The sequence below is a fragment of the Lipomyces tetrasporus genome, assembly GCF_029532465.1.
Source record: "Lipomyces tetrasporus strain NRRL Y-64009 chromosome Unknown POJ06scaffold_3, whole genome shotgun sequence".
In the NCBI taxonomy this organism is placed as follows: domain Eukaryota; kingdom Fungi; phylum Ascomycota; class Lipomycetes; order Lipomycetales; family Lipomycetaceae; genus Lipomyces; species Lipomyces tetrasporus.
In genome coordinates, this window is record NW_026611598.1 from 1634330 (window position 1) to 1653736 (window position 19407).

Below are 19407 nucleotides of genomic sequence, written 5' to 3' on the forward strand. Positions count from 1 at the left end.
ACCCTCGTGTTCGTGACTGAGTGGGCACGAACTCGATGGCATTGTAGTCAGGTATCCCGTGACCGGTTCTCGTCTAAACGTCGTGCAGGCTCGCTATACCAACGTCCAGCACCATTATTTTGCTGCAGGGGGCTCGGCTCGTGTCTAGACGGAGATGATGAAGATACCCTTTCAATTGGTGAGATACTCGCCCGCTTAGACGTTGCCCCAATCGATTTGTGCAGTCGTACTTGAGGAGGGAAAAAACGAACCTGTCCCGGTTGTACGGTAGCAGATGGAGGTCCACGGGAAGAATCAAACGAGCTCGTCGAAGTGGAATTTCTAAGCTGCTGTACGGCTGGTTCCGGTAGAGATGTCTTGACGCTCATTGCTTGGAAGGAAGGGTCTAGTTCATTCACCGAAGACGGCACCGAGGAAGGTTGGAATACAGAAAACGAATTTAGAACATCTCCACCAATTGCACTACTCACAACTGGAGATCTCGCGAAAGTCGATGCAGACACTGAATGCTGAATGCCAATACTTGCCGCAAATGGGTCGAACCCCTGATTTGAGAATTGAAACGCATTAGAACCGGGATGAAACCCATCATCCGAAAACGGACTAAACGTGGAAGGGTTCGGTGCCGCGTAATGTGGCAGTGCTTGGGTGCTTGTCGCTAACGGATTCCACGGAGAGAATGCGCGTGGCTGCTGAGAGGAGAGGTCTGGGACGTCCGCGGGGACATTCTCAGCTTTCGGATTCGCGTCTTTCTTGGCCCGCCGAGACCTTGCGAAAACCACCTCGTCCAGATTCGTCCGGCCAGCAGGTTCGACTGCTTTTGCCCTTCGAACACTTTCCAACTCGTCATCTTGAACTAGATAATCCACCATTGCATTCATCATGTACGACACAGATGGCTCTGATCCAACCGATCCCGCTACGCTTCTCTTTTCTCCAAAGGCAGTAATGGCGGGGTCGGACTTTGCTTGAGATCTTTCGAGCTGGCTCTGATTCATGCTGTAAAACGACTGTGAACTGAATTCAGGCAATGGAACGGCTCCTGTTCCTGCTGGCGTAGACATTATCCGTAGAGGATAATATGTGAACTTTTCCTCCTCGAACACAAGAGGGACCTCTTCGCGATTGCTGAGAGTGACCGCGTCGGTGAGAAGATCGGAAATACGCAATAGTGTCTCTTCCATGGGATGCAACCTACTTGTAACCTCTTCTATCTCGGCAAACGTCAACTCTTCTGCCCTCGCTCTTATGCCATGAAACCCGCCATTCAAGGGCTCGCATCCAATTAGATCGATATCCTCTTTGAGGAGTACATCCGTCTTCTCAAGATTTAAGTTGCCAAATAAAACCGCAATCGAGGATAGTGCGTCTGCGTAGTCCGTCCATAAATCGCTAACTTGCGCTGACAACATCGGAATTTGCTCGCCGTCGTTGTTGGCTCGAGTCATTGATTGAGCGTTAACCATCAGCCAGGCAGAATATATCCGCAATCCGTACAATACGCGACGCGCGACGGCAGAAATCCCTTCCGTCTGAATGTCGAGCGGCGTTGCATTCGATCTGACCGCCTCAAGCTCCCCATTGAGAACCTTCAGAAGACACGATAGCATGGCCACGTTAAATTTCAACATTTCCGTCGCGAGATCCTCTCTCGTTGGATCTTGCATGGCTTTGTAGTAGGCGCAGATATTGATTAAGACCATCTTTGTTAAGGTATCTGTCGTCACCTTGCGGTCGACGATATCAGCCCGCAGTTGCTGCAAAATATGTATCTCCAGGGTGTCATCCCCTGGAGCTCTCCCAGTCTTGTAGGCGATCGCATGCCAGATCAAAAATGATTCAAGTAACTGGTTGACGGCATTCTCGTCCCTCTTTTGAGATCCATCTGCTTTTGCAATCTTTGGGCTATTCATAAACTTTTTGAACCCTAGACCCAGATTTCCTTCCGCAGTAGGAAATGGTTCTTTCACGCAGATTGCTCTGTAGAAGTGATACTGCGATGATAGTACGCTGCCTTCAAATATCGAAATCACTGCTAGCTGGTTATGTGGGAATCCAAGACTGGGGTAGAGCTGTTTGGCAAGGATGTAATAATTTTGTGCATGCCTCCATTCTTTCTCGGCGGAATCAAAAGAGTGCATTTCCCTATAGCGTGAAAGATCACCGAGGCAAACTAGAGCCCGATGGCATGATCGCACGACAAGGATCCTCAATTTATCATTGGGTTTCTTTAAAGCACGAGGTGAGCGAATCGCTTAAGTAATGTCAGAGCGAATCTATGCAGCACAAGTATATTCACGTACCTTCCATATGAAAACGCACGACGATTGGCTCAATTTCCCTAACACCAAACTGGCCAACCAAATGCTGAATGTATAAGCGATAGAACTGTGCCGCGGACTTTAAAAACTTTACAAAAAAGTCCTGCAACTTCCTGGCTTCTGTTGGCTTCGCCTTGATCTGGGGCTGGATCTTTGATCTAATTAGCTCCTGTTCTTCCATCCTCGGCCTCCAAGACTAACCTTCTGCAACAGTTTCTTGTACAGTTCGATCACAGGGTGATGCACTCTGATCCATAGTACTGTGTCAAGATCAGCCGCATGCGCAGCTGTTATGTCCTGCAGGATGATGCGTTCAACAGTTTCGCGAAATCTGAAGAGTGCTCATTAATAGCTGCAGATCGAAAAAAGGTTGGCTTGGCTTACTCAGTCACGAGAGTGTCGACATCCTTGTGGTATGGCGGGCGTACTTTCAAAAGAGTCTTTAGTTTCTTCTCGAGGACCACTATCTCACCCGGAAGAGAATTTCTGAAATCGCCATTAGCTATCGTCACCATGATTGACTGGCCTTCTAAATACTGACGTTGACATGGCTATTGCAGCTTCCTATCAAGATAATACAACTAGATGTATGACAATGCGGCAACTATGTCTCCGTACGAGGAGACCTGCCGCCTTTCCCACGTTCGATCGCTTCTATTCTAAGTGCTCAACTCGGGAGCACCAGCGCCGTCGCAATGACAGATTGGGGGGTCAATAATACCGTAGTCTCTCGTCCAAGTTCTTAGATATTAGACCAGGCTATAACCATGATTAAAGGGAACTTTGGCTATCAGTCGAATCATACCAACGGTTGTAGGAAATATGTTGATGGTCGGTGGGTTATTGGAATCTCAAGCGCGACTCAAAGTTCAGACTGTCAAAAGCCGCAGGGCATATCATGCTCCACATATCTTACCTGGCTTACATCTTACACCATCGCAACCAAGCCAAACTGCCCACTATGATACCGTATGTTCTTTTTATCAAATCAAGGGTAGAGTATGAATCCACGATATAACCAGGATTAGATTGTATGATCTAGAGCTCAATATATTCTACGGTTCAATACATCTATGGGGAAATGTATCTATGCCAAATAGTTAATTCCAATTCATAAGTGGGCGACGGTGCGCAGGTAGTTACTCTTGCATAATGCACGATCGTCGTAGACCGTTGGACGTGCGTGAGCGCGCTAGAATTTGCTTAAATGTATGATGGTACACCCATAGTGATGCAGGTAACACATAGCTAATGGTATGACATATCGATATAAATCTGCCTCATTATCCCTATGAACGCCCACCATACATGACATGCTAAACCATATTGATCAATCAATGCTCCGTGAGATAGACCGCACCTACGACAACACCAGCGCCATTTACCTCTAATTTCACATTCAAATATGGCTTCAATGTCGCATTTCTTGCTCCGCTTCCTCCTCTTCCTCCTCTTCGTCGTCTTCGCTGTCAGCTGTTTCGGGCTCTTCAAAGAGTGAGCGGTACCGTCTCGTGGTGACATCGCTGTAGACTCCATTCTCATCCTCAATGCTATACTCGGAGCCGCCAAAGTATGACAGCGCCACGGGCAGGAAGATCAGGCCATGCGAGGCAGCGACAACGACGAGTGTCAGCCACATTCGGAAGTAGTAGATCTCGAAGATTTTGGATCTCGTGAAAGCCAAGACGGTAACGCCTATGAGCTTCGTCAACGTAATTCCGCAAAGCACCTAAACAATGTGAGAACTAAGATATCCGATATTCACATCAAATAGTCAGGACTTACGGATCCTCCGACACTCACAAGTGCCGCCCACACACGCTCGTCACGATCTTTCAACCGCGAACGGCTCAATTCCAAGACGTCGACGTTAGGAACCATATAAGCTCTCGCTATGTGACTGCAGAATTCAACACCAATCCCGACGCAAATGACGAGATTGACAAGACTAACCGCGTTGAGACTGATACCCCACAGAGCCATCACGCCCATTATGTCAATCACTATCATTGCCACAGTAGCTGTTACAACTACACCAGTTCTAAGCGATCCGAGAAGGACGGAAAAAATCACAAATATAGCAGCCTCAGCAGCCATAATGAGTGTCGTTGTGAGGGTGAAAATGGATCCGTACTGGTCAAAGAAAATATAGAATACGGAGTACGGGAAAACATCCACCCCGGTTTCTCTAGATATCGATTCTGCAATGCGTCTCGCAGCAGCATACGCGCTGATGAAATCGTTTTGCGATCGCAGTGGGACATGCGACGTACGGAATGACGATGCGTTAATAGTCAGGCGATCATAATCTGGAACAACAGCATTGGAATATGGTGCTTTTCCTCCTAGTGGACACGGGTCCGATGGTGACTCAATCCAGAAGGAGAAGAAATTCATAAATTCCGAGCCTTCCGGCAGTCCATTCATCGTAATATTCCACGGTGGATCCCGATCTGCGTAGCATACGTCACACTGCCACTCCCTAGCATACGGAGAGCACATTTCATCCTTGGAACCCTTCTTGAACCTGCAGCACTCCTCCAAGGCAGGATTCAGCCAATGAAGGTAGTCGTCTATCCAGCTCGCCGCCGGCTCGGCTATATAAGACACCTCAGATCGCTTGCGTTCTTGCTCTAGAATATTCGCGAGTGAATATTCGTTGCAAGTTGAGAATCGACCGCATAATGATTTCTGTGCAGCGCGTTCAGTGAGATTGTATTCGCGTGTAACAAAGTATACTGGTGGTCCAGAGTCAAAGTAGGTGTAGAGATCATCGAAGTACTCCACTAAGTATGAATCGCTTGGAATTGCTATTCGCTGATCTGTAACAATATTAGTACCTATTTAGTAGAGATAGCATAATTATCAATACCAAGACCAAGTTGGATTTTAGGAACAAGTGCTAACGCAATAGCGCACAATCCGCAGAACACCATCAGTATGACCGCCTTAGCCTCCTTTTTCAATATTGAAGGTGCATAGTTCTCGCGGATCCAGGTGGTTAAAAGTCCTTCCCCCTTCTGCGACGGACTCGGTACCTCGATCGTCAGGCACGGGAGGCAGTCCACGCGGTTCGCCTCAAATCTGATTTGGTCCAACGTCAGCGCCGAGACAAACATCGTCATCTGAAGCAATGCATTTATGAATACAGCGCCCGCAGCATATATGGCGAAGTTGCGTACGGCAGGCATAGATACTACAGCGCCCAGAGCAAATGCAATGGTCTCGCAGCAAGCCGATAATAATATACTTGGTCCCATCCTTCCGACAGCCCTTGCAATTCGATGCTCAACTGGCTCCCCTGAATGCTTGCTGTTCACTAACTCCAGTTCATGAGAGAGCAGAAAAATATTGTCAACCCCAACAGCCAAAACTAGAAACGGAATCACTTCGGCAATGATCAGAGTGACTTTAACACCAAAGAGAGAAAACAGGCCGACAGACGCCGATACTGATAATAAAACTATAATGATGCCGAACAGTCCAAGAGTGAACTTGGACTCGATCAATGACCGCAAGCGATCGCGGAATGAGATCCTGCCCAAGGCATAAGAAGCATAGAAAAACATGAATAGGTAAGAAATAACAACAATCTTTGCGTCAGTGTTGGTAGACTTATTGAGTTCCTTTTCTAGCGAAATTTCTGCGTTGAAGCTCACTCTGAGACCTCGAGCTGCAGCCTGATCCTGGACTTCGAGGAGATATGCTTCGAATGCTTGTTCCCAGTCTATCGCATGCTCCGCAAGAGCTGATCCGTCTTGTCCATTGTTGACCACCCAGGATATTATCATAGCATGCGCTTCAGTATAACCGGACTCGACCCCGCCAAGAATCATGCTAGGCTTGAGCGGCTGTTGGAATGGTGGTAAACAATCAACGGGGTTCTCCGTGCAAATGTTGACTTGTTCTTTCCATCCATCTTCGTCCACATTGTCAAACTCGCCGGCAAAATACTGGGTTACCGACTGAATTACGCAAGCCTCACCGGTAGGCTTCAGGCAGATATCATCGAACGCAATGCCATATATCGGCGACTTCAGGGCGGCGATATTGCTCTCGACTTCAAACCACCACTTCAATGTTTCGTAGCTTAGTACAGGACCAGTTTCATTAACCACAAACGCTTGCTCGGCTCTGTAAAACGGACCAAAGTTGCTGTCATAGAATTCCTTTTCTTTGTATGGCGCAGAGGTAGGACTCACCCACAGTCTCACGGGATTTGTCTCAATGGTAAAGTGAAACCAACCGAGAGACATGATTCCTACAATAAGTAACGATAGTCCGATTACAAGACCAGGAAATTGCGCACAGAATAGGCCGATAGTTGTGAATCGAGACTGAAGGGCTCTGTGCAACCAATATGTACTTGTCGATGGTCCCTCGACCATCTCGGATGATTCAACAATGTCGCCCTCTTCTTCGTCGTCTGAGTCTCCTCCGTTACCTTGAAGCAACCTCAACCGTTCTGGTTTGTAGAACGGACCTCTCCGAAATTGGATGATCGACTTGTAGGTCAACACGAAGACAATCAAAACCAACGAATACAGAATAATGATGGCGAACGAGAAGCATGGCATAATTCCAACTTTGCATATTTTCTCGGCTTTGGTTGGTGGCAACGATGGGCATGCCCCAGGACAGTCCACGCAAGCACAACGATACCGCTCATCTGGATCTGAGCAAATTTTAGCCGAGTATTCAAGTCGTGTTAATTCACTTGGCGTCTCGTCCCACGGGAAATTAATTTGAAACGGCGACCCGCCCAGTAGTGGCTTTTCATCGCCTAAAAATTTCAAGAATCCTTGAAAATCAGTTGCACCCCCACCAATCAAGTCCATCACATAGCCATTCGTCGCAGAGAATTTAACATCCTTGCACGAATCAAAGAACTTGATGGCTGTGTCCGGCTGTACATAATAGTCTAGCTCAGTCACTATGTCCTTCCCTGACGTTGCTCTTCCGAGACCTGTAACATTAACGAATTTTGACTGATTTGATGAACAGGTGAAGGAGCAAAAGAACTCGACGAAGTTGGCCTGGCAAGCTGGGCAAGAAGAGATGAGATTCTCAGCTTTCTTCAAGTTAGTCTGTAAGTTTTCTAACTATATTGTTCCATTAGCACTAAAAGGTCGTGTGTACGCAAATAATATTCAACATACCTGGTCGATATCACAGCACACATCTGACGACGCCCAGCTCGACCCACAAACGTCAATCAGCTTCGCTCTCGTAGTTTTATCCGGTGGAACGGCAGGACCGTTATAAGGGCACGGCAGCTGCGCACCAAAGAAGCTCTTTTTACCACACTATATCCCACGATTAAGCTCCTTAATTGCCACGAAATAGGTGTCAACTTCAACGTACATTCTTGTACATGGCACATGTGCCTGCCTCATGAATCTCGGTAATTGCTCCACTACCGGGGTACGCGCATGTCATAAGTAATACTAGAAGTACTTGCAGAAGAAAATTAATAAAGAAGTATTAAAAGCTATAATTAAACAGATAGGATCAAAGATATATAAACCAAAATTAGAATTAGATTTAAATATATTAAAGTTATCTGAATAATTTATATTATTTTTAATATTTTTAACATTTTCAGGTAAAATATATTGATTATAAAAAGAATTATCAAAATGATCAACTTCAAAAGTTTTATTACTAGCCACGAATTGAAATATATTCCTGTGGCACCCTGACGTCCAAGCCCTTCGTGTGACCTTAGTCAATGCCACTTAGTCTCTCGAGTCTCGTCTCAGTGAATGTGAAGTCATTTCCGATTGATATTATCTTCCGCAATGATGTTATCGTTTAGTCGTCATCTCGCATTATATTCCCCCTTGCGGAGTTCCATTTTCCACTGAAGACAAAATATTCTTACCGCGCGAATTATCTTGTCTAGCATGCTCTTCCATCAACTGCGCAAACCATTTCGCTCGAATAAGATTATATTGTCTTATAGCCTCATCATCCATTTCTTGAATATGGTTGAAATTTGTGAGCAATTTGTAAATATCCGAGTTCAGAATGAATTGACCACGAGATACCTTATGGGATGTCCTTCGCAGGAAATCGTATGTCTGCTGCATGCTCATCCGATTCATGTCAAGCCAATTGAATGCAGGACTCCGAAACACGCCAGTAACGCGCACACCGGGTGCCATCAATGCTTGTGCTCTTGGGAGATGGAAGATTGATTTCAACGAATCCGCGTGTTTTCGCCATACATTATAGGCAATAAAGCCCGCTGATTCCGAAACGAGCTGTTCATCGTCAGCCACTGGTATATATTCAAACTGATTGCCCACAGCGAGACTCCTGTCGATTTTGAACTTGCTGTGTAGCTGGTTTAGTCTAAACGTCAGGTTCTTCCTCAAAGCGCGCCGTGAAAGGTTGTTGCTTTGCACTGGAGTCCCTTTCCCTGCCATGACTCCAGCATATGCATATTATGAAGACGTATTTAGTGACGAGATCTGACTAGTAGCATTGATGCGTAAACATGATTTGCGACTAACGGTTCATAACCTTTCGCAGCTACTCGAGCTCGTGGGTGATATTCATATGGAGCTGTATACACGCGGAGAATCCTAAAAGTATATATTAGCAGGGCGGTGTAACCCATCAATTAGGGCGTAGGGCATCGAGCAAATTGACGATCGATGTTAGTGCCATAAGCCGAATTTGAGCCAACACAATCAACGCGAGCAATCGGCAGTGTACGAATTTATCTATCGAGTATTTGGGCATACTGTGCTCTGGATCGGCACCAAATACAGCATCGCAACACCATTGGTAGTATCCAGCGTTTCAGCAGCATGGACAGACGCGAACTGGAAGAGTATCAATTTCAGCTTGCGGCTGTGAACGAGTCACTAGAGTCTGATCCAAATAATGAATCTCTTCTTACATTGAGATCCGAGCTGACAGATCTGATAGCTTTGCTGAAGCAGGCCCGGGGCGAGGCGGAGGCGCACTTTACTTCTACGCCGAGCACAAAGACCACTTCTGCATCAAGCAAACTGCCAAGAACAGCTCCATCAAAATCCCTGGCAGTTGCTCAAAAGGCTCTATTAAAAAGCTCTCCAAATGAATCTCAAGATAATGCGTCGTCGTTACCGCCCTCGGCTGCTTCATCATTGCCCAAGGCCAGACAAGCCCAACCTCCATTGCCGCCGTCACCACCGCCACCACCACCGCCAGACTCCTCTCACAACGTATCGCCACCACCTCCCCCACCACCTCAACCACGAGATACATTCAAGACGGGAGCTGTTGTTCTTGCGCGGTGGCTCTCCGGAGACAAACAGTATCATCGAGCAAAGATCACCGGTATCACGGGTTCATCCATGCAACCCATGTATACGGTGAAATTTTTCGACCATGCGTCTACGGATACGATGCCACTGAGCTGCGTGCGGCCACTGAGCGGTGCAGAGTCAAAACGGAAAGCCCCAGAACTGTCTGATGGTCCTCTGAGCGGTGTGAAGGCGATGACTCTTGAGAGACCGGCCAAGGCAGTCAAAGTTGTAGAGAAGAAAGCATTTGACCAAGGAAAAGCCAAATGGCAAGAGTTTTCTAGTAAAGGTATGTGCAGTGTATCCAGATACACATTTCAGTATGTATTCGGCTGACATCTGAAAGGGTTAAAAAGTTCGAAGTTCGGGAAGGCGAAAAGAATTGGAGAATCGTCAATGTTTAAGTCGCCGGATGATGTCGGTGGGCGAGGTAATTACTACACTTACAGCAGACGTTTTGATGAATGCAACGAGCTGATGTGAGATATAGTCGGAATTATAAACTCCGGAAGACCTATGACGAAAGATTACAAGCGGTCGAAACATGTGTATAACGTCGACCACGCGAATGAGAACTGACTTGAGATGAGTTGACACCTTTGCTTTGAGCTTGCTTAAAACTCTCATATGTTGAAACAATCGCCAGATACTCGATCTGTCACATGATGAGACCGGACTCGGTAAATTACGTCTGGACGCATTCGGCGATCGAATGCATTGCTTTGTGGTTTTTCCCTTTCGACTTCTCTTTGTTGTCGTGTTCGGGACTAAAATTATCTTAGACATATGTAGTCGTGATTTCTGGCTAGCTTTACAGATTACGGAACAAACGGTAGTAATGCACATTATTATGTACACCATCTAGACCATGCTATGACATAAAGAGAAACACCTGGCGAATGCGACTAAGACCAAACCTAACACCGTGAAAATAGTATAAACTCACACTTCGAAAATAAGCTTTTTGTTTCGTTTAATCAGCTTCAACAATTTCTTCTCCAAAGCCTCGCAGTCCTTTTTCGAGGCATGCCATTCCCTTTCCAGTTGTTCTAACTTCTTACCGCTCAGCATCTCACTAGTAATTTCGTCCGCACAATTCTCCTCAGCCTGATCTACTTCGCTCTGTGAAAATGCGAAATGTGGTGTAGACACAGATCCTGTGATAATTTGCTTAAAGAAAGTCAGATTGTTGGACCCATCCAAGTCTTCGACGACAACTTTCATTAACTCTAACGGATCAACTCCCGACTTCTCTTGTTGAGTTACGGTGGAATCAGGTTCAGAAGTGTCTGCTTGGCTCCTGGTGTCATCGACACTATCCGATGCGCCAGGAACTTCAGCTGCCAATGAGGCAGGACGAGCTATCCCCTTCTTCACTCGCTTGGACCTTTTGTCTTTCTTCTTACTCTTCACGGCATCTTGCGACGCTGTAGAAGGGGCGGGCGAAGTCGGTCGCGATGGGCGCTCAGGTGGAGATTCTATCAGAGGTGTTTCTATCACCGGAGATGCAGACGATTCAGCCATCACTGCTTGTTGCGGAGGTGGGTTTGTTGTTTCCATGTTTAAACCCGGTCTGTCTGCTAGGGCAAGCGCATTGGAGGTATTGACTTCTATCTTTGCTACCGATAGGGGCTCCTTCGTCAAACTCGCGCTGGACTGAAAAATTTCAAGACTTGAAGCATCTTGTGGGAGATTCGATCTTGTAGATGGTGCAACTGTTCCCTTCGTAATCGCTGAAGACAACCCAGTAGGACACGGACTTGAAGGTATTCGTGGCGTTCGAATAGTGGCTAGCGATATGTGGCTACCGGATGGAACTGGAGATTCGCGACTCGCACTCCGCACGATAGATGATGGAGAGGAAGAAATGATTGCAATTTGAGTCGTATTCGAATATACTTCGCTCGGTGAAGGCACTGAGTCGTCTGAATGCTTGCGAATTGCGGACTGCGGTTCGGTGAGGATAGAGCCGCTACCTAAAGTCAACCATTATAAGCATACAGGCAACGATGAAAGTCATCGAATTCAGTATGAGAGATAGGCAACATGTAGCCACTTTTAAGGTCCTTGTTATGATACTGGAGTGTCGATAAACAAAGCAATTATCATTAACTTCAAATATATTGAAATTCTTGAAAATGACAATACAATAATCGACTAATGACAACAGGATACTTGTTGTGATGCAAAGTTGCAACCCCAATGAAACTAAAATAATACAAAATCGAATAGTAAAGGACCCTATAACATGACCAGATATTGCCTATCCCTCACCACGCCTTATTATACACACCTTGAAGTTGGGATTGAGCTTGCGGATGCGGTTGTGGAATTCGTAATGGTTCGTCCACGACTGAGGGTTCAATATTTGGCAGAGACACTGAAAGGACAAGAACATCAGCCACTTGAGACGAATTAAAGCGAGAGCACCAAAGTGGTGCATCTCAATTTTAAATAGTACCTTTCAGTCTTCCACCAGACACTAATTGAGAAATTAGGTCTTGACCATCTTTCACCTGCCCGTTTCCAAAGAGGCCAGGAGGAGGAGGAGTGCTCCCTGGACGGATGCCTAATATAGACCCCCCTTGCATCATCTGTTGCTGCTCCAGTAAGTGCTCCGAATTGTTCAATTTCGCCGAGAAATTGTACCGCGAGCCTTGGCGAGCATGGCTGGCAGTTCGCAGTCTCTCTTGCTCAGGTTCGGACTGCTTATCAGTCGCTGTACCATTTTGATTCTTATCACCAACAAATGCAAACAGCGGGGGCATAGCTTGGACGCTAGCCATGTCCTCTTTAGTCAACATTTGCGCTGAAAAAGAGAATTTAATCGAAGAAGAATTTGAAAGAATTTTTATAGCGTTTTCGAATAGCGACAATGTAGGATTAGCGATAATAACCTTGGACTGAGATGTCGCATTTGCGACAGATTGCCGTTGTTCTTGTGGAATTGGAGGCTGAGGTGACCGTGCAGCAGAGTTCTCTTGAGGCTGCAATTGCTGAACTGCTTTATTCTGAGACTGCAAGTGCGATTCTGACTGGGCCTGCGGTGCTGTACTTTGATTAACCACTGCAACTGGTCTCAGTGGTGACCCAGCTACAGTAGGAGGACGACTTGGCTTCGAATTTTGGAATGTAGGGGATGCCTTGGTCGCCCATGAAGCCGTTGGCGGCAGAGCCGACTGTTCCGGTGTGTCAGGATGCGATTCCTCGTTTGCCTTAGGGGCAACAGCTGGCTTAACAATAGTTGGAGCTCTCGGCAATCCCGGCTTCATATCCGCTTGACGGGCGGCGTGCTGAATTGTTGATAGATCCTGGCGAGTATAGGAATCGGCCTCTTCTCCGGGCTCGTGCAGAAACATACAGTTTGGATTCGGGCATGACTGATTTCTCAAATACGATGAGCAATACTTCGTTGTACCGTAGGCAGCTCTAGATGCCCGTTAGAGTAAGAAATGTTCATTATACGTAATGGAACGCACCTCAGAATCTTTCCGTCGTTCATAGAACCATCAACGGCCGCAATACATTTCGCAGCATCCTCTTTCTTGTAGTATGTAACATAGACACCTATGCCACCATTTCCAGCTCCTCCGTTGTTACGACGATTAACCACAATTTTCTGAATTTTGCCGTATTGGCCAAAAAACTGGTCGCCACGAAGTGTGTTGTGAAGCTCTTCGTGAGGAATATGTGGATTGAGACCGACAACATACACTAGATTCTTCTGAATCACACGCATTCCCGATAAATGCTTCCGAGAAGCTTGTTCAATCTCCTTTCTCTCCCTTTCCTTCTGTCTCTTCTCTTTCTCACGACGAGTCTGCTTTTGATGATCTTGGCGCCACCTGTAGACATACATTAGCTCCTGTCACCTGATTTTAACGAGAGCGGAGCGTCTACGTACTCCTCAGTTGTGACAACTTTATATTCGACGGATTCGTCGTCATACGGCCTTCGACAGCCAGGGCAACGGCCATTCAGATGAGGATTTTGTCGAATATTGTTGTAGCAGAATTGACAGACCTCGATGATGCAAATCAGCACAACCGTCCACCCCTGACTATTCGCCACAACTAGCAGCGTAAATATTTAATCATTCATACCTGATATCCACATGGACATGGCTTAAATCCCTTATCGGATATATCAAATTCCTCGACGCAAAGAGGACTGAAGATTGTTAGTAATACCCCAGAGGCAAATAATGATAGGACAATCCCGTACCAAACTTCCTCTTCATCATCGGAAATAAACGAATCTTGGGCAAGACGCGACATGTTCGAAAGTTTTTATGCGATAAAGACCAAGACAGCTTCTCGAAAATACTTCTACAATTATGTAAATCTGAAATATCAATGGTGTCTCGTCTGACGTGATCCTCTGTGATTTAAGGCACTCAAGTAACGCGGCGAAGAAATATTCGTAAGGAGCGCTTCGTGGTAGTTTAAGCTCCGCGCTAACTACATCCAGAATAGCGCCTGTGTTGCCCCAGAAACAATTTGTAACAGTAGTATTCGTGACCTCAAGGTTAGGGTCTATATCGTGGTCACAAATTGTCACCCATGCAGATCACAGATCATTAGGTGTCCACAAATCATCTCTATTGATTGGCCTGTCCATGCCCGCAGAGTCGCGGTCTCTGAATTTATCGCGAAGTGAATCTGGAAGCAGGTGCCGCACCACGACACCGACATCTTCTTCTGAGAATATCCATGATTCGATCTCTCCGTTCCCACGCGGCGGTTTTCGTGCCTATTGCTCGACCCCGAGTCATTGTGCAGCGACGCTTAGCCTCTACTGGTCCAGCATCTGTCCTTACGAAGGCGAAGGAGTTTGCCGACAGCAATACTAATGATGATGGAGAACCACTCTATCCCGTGGATTTGAAGACGCTTCCTCGAGAAGGTGCTTTACTGTGATTAATTGGGATGCATCGCGGGACTAACAAGAGTTCAGATCCTGGCGTGCTTCGAAGACCCGTCATCAACCCTGCGCACAACTATACCGAGACCGTTGAAGGCTTGCACGAGTACGGCCGTTATGTGATGGCGGCATTGCCTAAATTTGTACAGAAATTCTCAGTGTGGAAGGACGAACTGACGCTATATATTGGGCCAAGTGCGGTCATTCCGGTATTGACATTTCTGAAGGACCACACAGCTGCCCAGTTCAAGGCCGTGATGGACATCACAGCCGCTGATTACCCAACACGATCGCACCGATTCGATGTTGTTTACAATCTTCTGTCAGTGAGACACAGCTCGCGCATCCGAGTCAAGACATACGCTTCCGAGACAACCCCAGTTCCCAGTGCGACACCATTGTTCGAAGGTGCTAACTGGTACGAGAGAGAGACGTACGACCTGTTCGGTGTAAGTGCCTGTATATTACAGCGGAACGAAGGAAGGAGTAAATTCTGACCCTGTCGGATTTGTAGGTATTTTTCGTCAACCATCCTGATTTGCGACGAATAATGACGGACTACGGGTTCGAGGGCCATCCCCTCCGCAAAGACTTCCCACTTACAGGTTACACCGAGGTTAGATTATATTGAGAGTTTGGCCGTTAAATTGGCATTGACATCTGCAAATAGGTCCGATACGACGAAGAGAAGAAGAGGATTGTTTACGAGCCTTTGCAGGTACGTCATCTGGTCGAATAGTTTATCACCACATGACATCCAACTAATTTGACTATAGCTAACGCAAGCTTTCCGAAATTTCTCGGTTGGCTCTACCGTCTGGGAACCTGTTGGTCCTGGTAAGGACGAAAGACCCAAGAACGTATGTTTCCTACGTATATTTAGGAAGTGAATTTCGGCTGACTTGCATTGCAGTTCGTCCTGCCGACGCCGGAGCCAGAGGACCCACCTGAAGAGAAGAAGTAGAGGTTTAAAAGGGGACGGATGAATGAATTTCGCATGCAATGTTCCATTTACAATATAGACTGCCTGATGCTTTTGGTTGACATCGTAGATCACTTCTGTAACCTGTATTGTGATCATAGCACGCGTGCGCACTCCGTATGCCCAAGCAATCCACTGCAACATGATGCGATTATCCCCCGATTCATAATAGCCTATCGATATAACTTGTGCGGCAGAATGGCAATTTCCGGAAAGTGTCAAACAAGATGGCCGGCCAACTCATTACAATACATGAGAAGAATGTGGCTATCATCAGCTAAGCCACGTAGTTGTTTTCCCAAACGCTGAATTTCTGAATCGATAACGCTGATCTCTGAACATTTGACACATTAGTGACATCCGACTATACGGGAAGCTGTAGTGCGTCATAATACCCTGTCTAATGCCAGCTTCGACATTATTGGTACTTAACTGCACTAAGCCATTGTCAGCAAATATTTCAATAATCACATATCACGCAAGAACATACAAAACAACGAGTCAAGGTTTACCCAATATTTAGAACTATCTAGTTGTTGCCGAATCACTGTCCGAGGCCCAGGCCACAGTATGAGCATGTACTGCTAGCTATGCCCCTCTACCTGCAGGAGCTATTGCAGACATTGCTGCCTCCAATTCCTCTCGCCGACTAGTATAAGCTGAGTTCTGCTCTTGAATAGTGTAAATAGTGTACCCCGTTTAGTAACAGTTCTTTTTCACTTGCACAGACATTTAAAGTCATTTCGGAGAAATACCTAAACTTAATTGTACTTGTAGGAACTCCGCGAGACCGCGACTAACTTTGAACCTTAGAAAATGACACAAGTGTGGAACTCAGCTAGCTATACGCCATTTGCGCAACACGACTTCTTGCGGTTCAGTCTCATCGACGCTCACATTTGTCACGGAGTTATCATCATGTCCTCGGCCGCAACTTCCTCGAGGCCAGGTAAGTATTTATATTTATTTGTTATAATTGTATAGGATTTGTTAACCGTTCGGTTTGGCAAAAGTGCGCCAAGCAGCCAAGAGATCGCGCGCGCTGATCATTGATGACGATGATGAAGCTATGCTGAGCCAGGACGAGTATTCGGACCAGTACAACAGCTCAGAATCCGCAGCAACTGGGGACGATGATGACGAGTATACAGGAAGACCTTCGCGTAAGTGCTAATTTATGTGGGAATTGAATAGATGTGGTTGCTAATCAGTGCGGAGTTATAGTTCCCTCAGTGCACCTTCGAGTGAAGCCGGCGCCACCCCAGAAACCAAATGCAGGCGACTCGACTTCGTTTGATCCGTCCAGCACCGTGAAGGGAGATAGCATATCTCGCGTATTTGGTAGAGCTGAATTCTCTTACCTAATGCTCAAGCCCGATCATACCTCGCGACCACTGTGGATTAACCCCTTAGACGGTCGAATCATTCTCGAGAGCTATTCGCCACTTGCTGAACAAGCGCAAGATTTTCTCGTTACCATTGCAGAACCCGTCAGTCGGCCTACCCATATCCATGAGTACAAACTAACTCCGTATTCGCTTTATGCGGCAGTGTCTGTGGGTTTGGAAACGAATGACATCATTTCAGTCTTGAACAGATTATCCAAAGTTGCTGTACCGCAGAATATAATCGATTTCATCAACAATTGCACGGTATCTTATGGAAAAGTGAAGCTTGTTTTGAAGTATAATCGGTATTTCGTGGAGAGCCCTCAAGCGGACACATTGCAGATGCTACTAAAAGATCCTGAGATCGGGCCACTAAGAATCGAGGGCGATGATTACAATGCGACCAGCACAACAATCGTTGAGGGCTTGGTTAGAGAGAAGGCGCCCAGTATGGGAGAGTTGACTATTCCAGGTACAAACAAAGGGAGCAATTCTTCCGCTGTAGCAGGTGGGCAGGCCGAAGGCGATCGGCAGCACCAAAGTGTTGAGGACCTGTTTACGTCTGTTGTCGGTCTGGACCGGGAAGATGATGACGACATGGATGCGGTTCATTCCTTCGAGATTGCGCACGAGTCAGTTGAACCAGTGAAAAAGAGATGTCAAGAAATTGATTATCCTGTGCTGGAGGAGTATGATTTTCGGAACGACACTCGCAATCCAAATCTCGACATTGATCTCAAGCCGTCGACTCAGATTCGCCCGTACCAAGAAAAGTCGCTCAGCAAGATGTTTGGTAACGGCCGTGCAAGATCTGGCATTATCGTCTTGCCTTGTGGTGCGGGTAAGACCTTGGTCGGTATTACTGCAGCTTGTACTATCAAGAAGAGTGTAATCGTGCTCTGCACGTCCTCGGTGTCTGTCATGCAATGGCGGCAGCAGTTTCTGCAATGGTGTACTATTCAGCCTGAAAACATTGCAGTGTTCACGTCGGAGAACAAAGAGAAGTTCAGGAACGAAGCCGGTTTGGTCGTGTCCACCTACTCGATGGTCGCCAACACTAGGAACCGATCACACGAGTCGCAGAAAATGATGGACTTTTTGACGTCACGCGAGTGGGGGTTTGTTATCTTGGATGAAGTACACGTAGTTCCGGCGGCCATGTTCAGGCGTGTTGTTACTACAATTGCCGCACACGCTAAGCTTGGGCTGACCGCGACGTTGGTTCGTGAAGACGATAAAATTGACGATTTGAACTTTTTGATTGGTCCAAAGTTGTATGAGGCAAATTGGATGGACCTTGCCAACAAAGGTCATATTGCCAATGTGCAATGTGCTGAAGTGTGGTGTCCCATGACTACTGAGTTTTATAATGAGTATCTTCATGAAACTCCACGAAAGCGACGACTACTGTATATTATGAATCCAAAAAAGTAAGTTGTTGAGCATTTATCGAACATTACTGCCGGTGCTAACAGGTTCCAGATTCCAAGCGTGTCAATTCTTGATCAACTATCACGAGAAGCGCGGTGACAAAATCATTGTGTTCTCAGACAACGTTTACGCATTACAGGCGTACGCTCAAAAGCTCAAGAAATTTTTCATCTACGGTGGCACGCCGCAAGGTGAACGTATGAATATTCTCCAGAATTTCCAGCTAAATCCAGAAGTTAACACAATTTTCCTGTCCAAGGTTGGCGATACAAGTATTGATTTACCCGAAGCAACGTGTTTGATCCAGATTTCGTCGCACTATGGATCCCGACGCCAAGAAGCACAGAGACTTGGTCGGATATTGAGAGCGAAGAGACGCAACGACGAAGGATTTAATGCATTTTTTTACAGTTTGGTCTCGAAGGACACTCAGGAGATGTATTACTCGACCAAGCGACAAGCGTTCCTTGTCGATCAGGGATACGCGTTCAAAGTAATTACGCACTTGCAGGGTATGGAAAACTTACCCGATTTGGCGTATGCTACTGTCGGTGAACGACGTGAATTGCTACAGTCTGTGTTGTTGCAGAACGAAGAAGCAGCTGGTATCGAGAATGGCGACGATGCGGAGAATTTCGTGGGCCGCGGTGGTGGGTACGTTAAGAGCATCAAAAAGGCGAAACGAACAATGGGATCGCTGTCTAGTTTGGCGGGTGGTGATGATATGGCATATGTTGAGTACAACAAGAGTAAGAATAAGGAGAAGACAAGGAATCCTCTCATTAAGAAGTTGTATTACAGTAAGAAGTAGTGAGGAAGTGGCATCAGATAGGATCAGGAGGCTGCAATTTAAATTTTACATTGTACATAGTTGGAATTATGGTTGGTATTGGTATGGGATCTGGTTGGTAGCTATAATAGAGGATAAATATTGATCACATCATTGAACAATTAGATTGCTATTACTATGTTTATGACTAATGGACGAGCTCTATTACGTGCTGTGGATTGAGTGTATCTAGGGTTCGGGTTTTATGAACTTGGCGGCGACAGCGTCCGACCTC

General features: G+C 46.4%; 7 protein-coding genes across 7 annotated transcripts; 3 read left to right on the forward strand and 4 right to left on the reverse strand.

Annotated features, from left to right (window-relative positions):
- Positions 1–47: 47 nt before the first annotated feature.
- On the reverse strand, positions 48–2870 carry POJ06DRAFT_266859 (uncharacterized protein; the record flags this gene model as incomplete). Its single annotated transcript, XM_056189191.1, has 5 exons — positions 48–2254; positions 2304–2472; positions 2523–2652; positions 2706–2807; positions 2863–2870. The coding sequence occupies 5 exons, from the start codon at positions 2868–2870 to the stop codon at positions 48–50; spliced, it is 2616 nt and encodes an 871-aa protein (XP_056045699.1).
- An 862-nt stretch (positions 2871–3732) lies between these two features.
- On the reverse strand, positions 3733–7760 carry POJ06DRAFT_194265 (sterol-sensing domain of SREBP cleavage-activation-domain-containing protein; the record flags this gene model as incomplete). Its single annotated transcript, XM_056184946.1, has 5 exons — positions 3733–4050; positions 4107–5143; positions 5194–7423; positions 7481–7627; positions 7686–7760. 5 exons carry the CDS (start codon positions 7758–7760, stop codon positions 3733–3735), a joined length of 3807 nt encoding a protein of 1268 aa, XP_056045700.1.
- A 228-nt stretch (positions 7761–7988) lies between these two features.
- On the reverse strand, positions 7989–8939 carry POJ06DRAFT_249197 (uncharacterized protein). Its single transcript, XM_056187130.1, has one exon. The coding sequence runs from the start codon at positions 8750–8752 to the stop codon at positions 8153–8155; it is 600 nt and encodes a 199-aa protein (XP_056045701.1). The 5' UTR covers positions 8753–8939; the 3' UTR covers positions 7989–8152.
- On the forward strand, positions 8940–10471 carry POJ06DRAFT_249198 (uncharacterized protein). Its single transcript, XM_056187131.1, has 3 exons — positions 8940–9908; positions 9966–10049; positions 10110–10471. The coding sequence occupies exons 1-3, from the start codon at positions 9140–9142 to the stop codon at positions 10196–10198; spliced, it is 942 nt and encodes a 313-aa protein (XP_056045702.1). The 5' UTR covers positions 8940–9139; the 3' UTR covers positions 10199–10471.
- On the reverse strand, positions 10472–14020 carry POJ06DRAFT_249202 (uncharacterized protein). The gene is made up of 7 exons (XM_056187132.1): positions 13844–14020; positions 13723–13789; positions 13524–13642; positions 13099–13464; positions 12081–13048; positions 11913–11999; positions 10472–11595 (listed from the first exon to the last, which is right to left on the reverse strand). The coding sequence occupies exons 1-7, from the start codon at positions 13894–13896 to the stop codon at positions 10562–10564; spliced, it is 2694 nt and encodes an 897-aa protein (XP_056045703.1). The 5' UTR covers positions 13897–14020; the 3' UTR covers positions 10472–10561.
- A 199-nt stretch (positions 14021–14219) lies between these two features.
- On the forward strand, positions 14220–15545 carry POJ06DRAFT_249203 (uncharacterized protein). Its single transcript, XM_056187133.1, has 6 exons — positions 14220–14524; positions 14576–14991; positions 15057–15158; positions 15213–15260; positions 15319–15402; positions 15456–15545. The coding sequence occupies exons 1-6, from the start codon at positions 14332–14334 to the stop codon at positions 15504–15506; spliced, it is 894 nt and encodes a 297-aa protein (XP_056045704.1). The 5' UTR covers positions 14220–14331; the 3' UTR covers positions 15507–15545.
- A 764-nt stretch (positions 15546–16309) lies between these two features.
- On the forward strand, positions 16310–19283 carry POJ06DRAFT_249208 (P-loop containing nucleoside triphosphate hydrolase protein). Its single transcript, XM_056187134.1, has 3 exons — positions 16310–16687; positions 16749–18342; positions 18395–19283. The coding sequence occupies exons 1-3, from the start codon at positions 16594–16596 to the stop codon at positions 19152–19154; spliced, it is 2448 nt and encodes an 815-aa protein (XP_056045705.1). The 5' UTR covers positions 16310–16593; the 3' UTR covers positions 19155–19283.
- The last annotated feature ends 124 nt before the right edge of the window (positions 19284–19407 follow it).

What these genes read in the sequence shown, in the direction of transcription:
- POJ06DRAFT_249203 (XM_056187133.1), top strand. Translation starts at nt 14,332, where the DNA reads ATGATTCGATCTCTCCGTTCCCACGCGGCGGTTTTCGTGCCTATTGCT. An exon ending in GAAGACGCTTCCTCGAGAAG is followed by an intron (nt 14,525 to 14,575) that starts GTGCTTTACTGT and finishes ACAAGAGTTCAG; the next exon opens with ATCCTGGCGTGCTTCGAAGA. An exon ending in CACTTACAGGTTACACCGAG is followed by an intron (nt 15,159 to 15,212) that starts GTTAGATTATAT and finishes ATCTGCAAATAG; the next exon opens with GTCCGATACGACGAAGAGAA.
- POJ06DRAFT_249202 (XM_056187132.1), bottom strand. Translation starts at nt 13,896, where the DNA reads ATGTCGCGTCTTGCCCAAGATTCGTTTATTTCCGATGATGAAGAGGAA. An exon ending in AACGACGGAAAGATTCTGAG is followed by an intron (nt 13,049 to 13,098) that starts GTGCGTTCCATT and finishes ACGGGCATCTAG; the next exon opens with AGCTGCCTACGGTACAACGA. An exon ending in GTCTGGTGGAAGACTGAAAG is followed by an intron (nt 12,000 to 12,080) that starts GTACTATTTAAA and finishes TTGTCCTTTCAG; the next exon opens with TGTCTCTGCCAAATATTGAA.
- POJ06DRAFT_249198 (XM_056187131.1), top strand. Translation starts at nt 9,140, where the DNA reads ATGGACAGACGCGAACTGGAAGAGTATCAATTTCAGCTTGCGGCTGTG. An exon ending in GCAAGAGTTTTCTAGTAAAG is followed by an intron (nt 9,909 to 9,965) that starts GTATGTGCAGTG and finishes GACATCTGAAAG; the next exon opens with GGTTAAAAAGTTCGAAGTTC. An exon ending in GGATGATGTCGGTGGGCGAG is followed by an intron (nt 10,050 to 10,109) that starts GTAATTACTACA and finishes TGTGAGATATAG; the next exon opens with TCGGAATTATAAACTCCGGA.
- POJ06DRAFT_249208 (XM_056187134.1), top strand. Translation starts at nt 16,594, where the DNA reads ATGCTGAGCCAGGACGAGTATTCGGACCAGTACAACAGCTCAGAATCC. An exon ending in GTATACAGGAAGACCTTCGC is followed by an intron (nt 16,688 to 16,748) that starts GTAAGTGCTAAT and finishes GCGGAGTTATAG; the next exon opens with TTCCCTCAGTGCACCTTCGA. An exon ending in TATATTATGAATCCAAAAAA is followed by an intron (nt 18,343 to 18,394) that starts GTAAGTTGTTGA and finishes AACAGGTTCCAG; the next exon opens with ATTCCAAGCGTGTCAATTCT.
- POJ06DRAFT_249197 (XM_056187130.1), bottom strand. Translation starts at nt 8,752, where the DNA reads ATGGCAGGGAAAGGGACTCCAGTGCAAAGCAACAACCTTTCACGGCGC.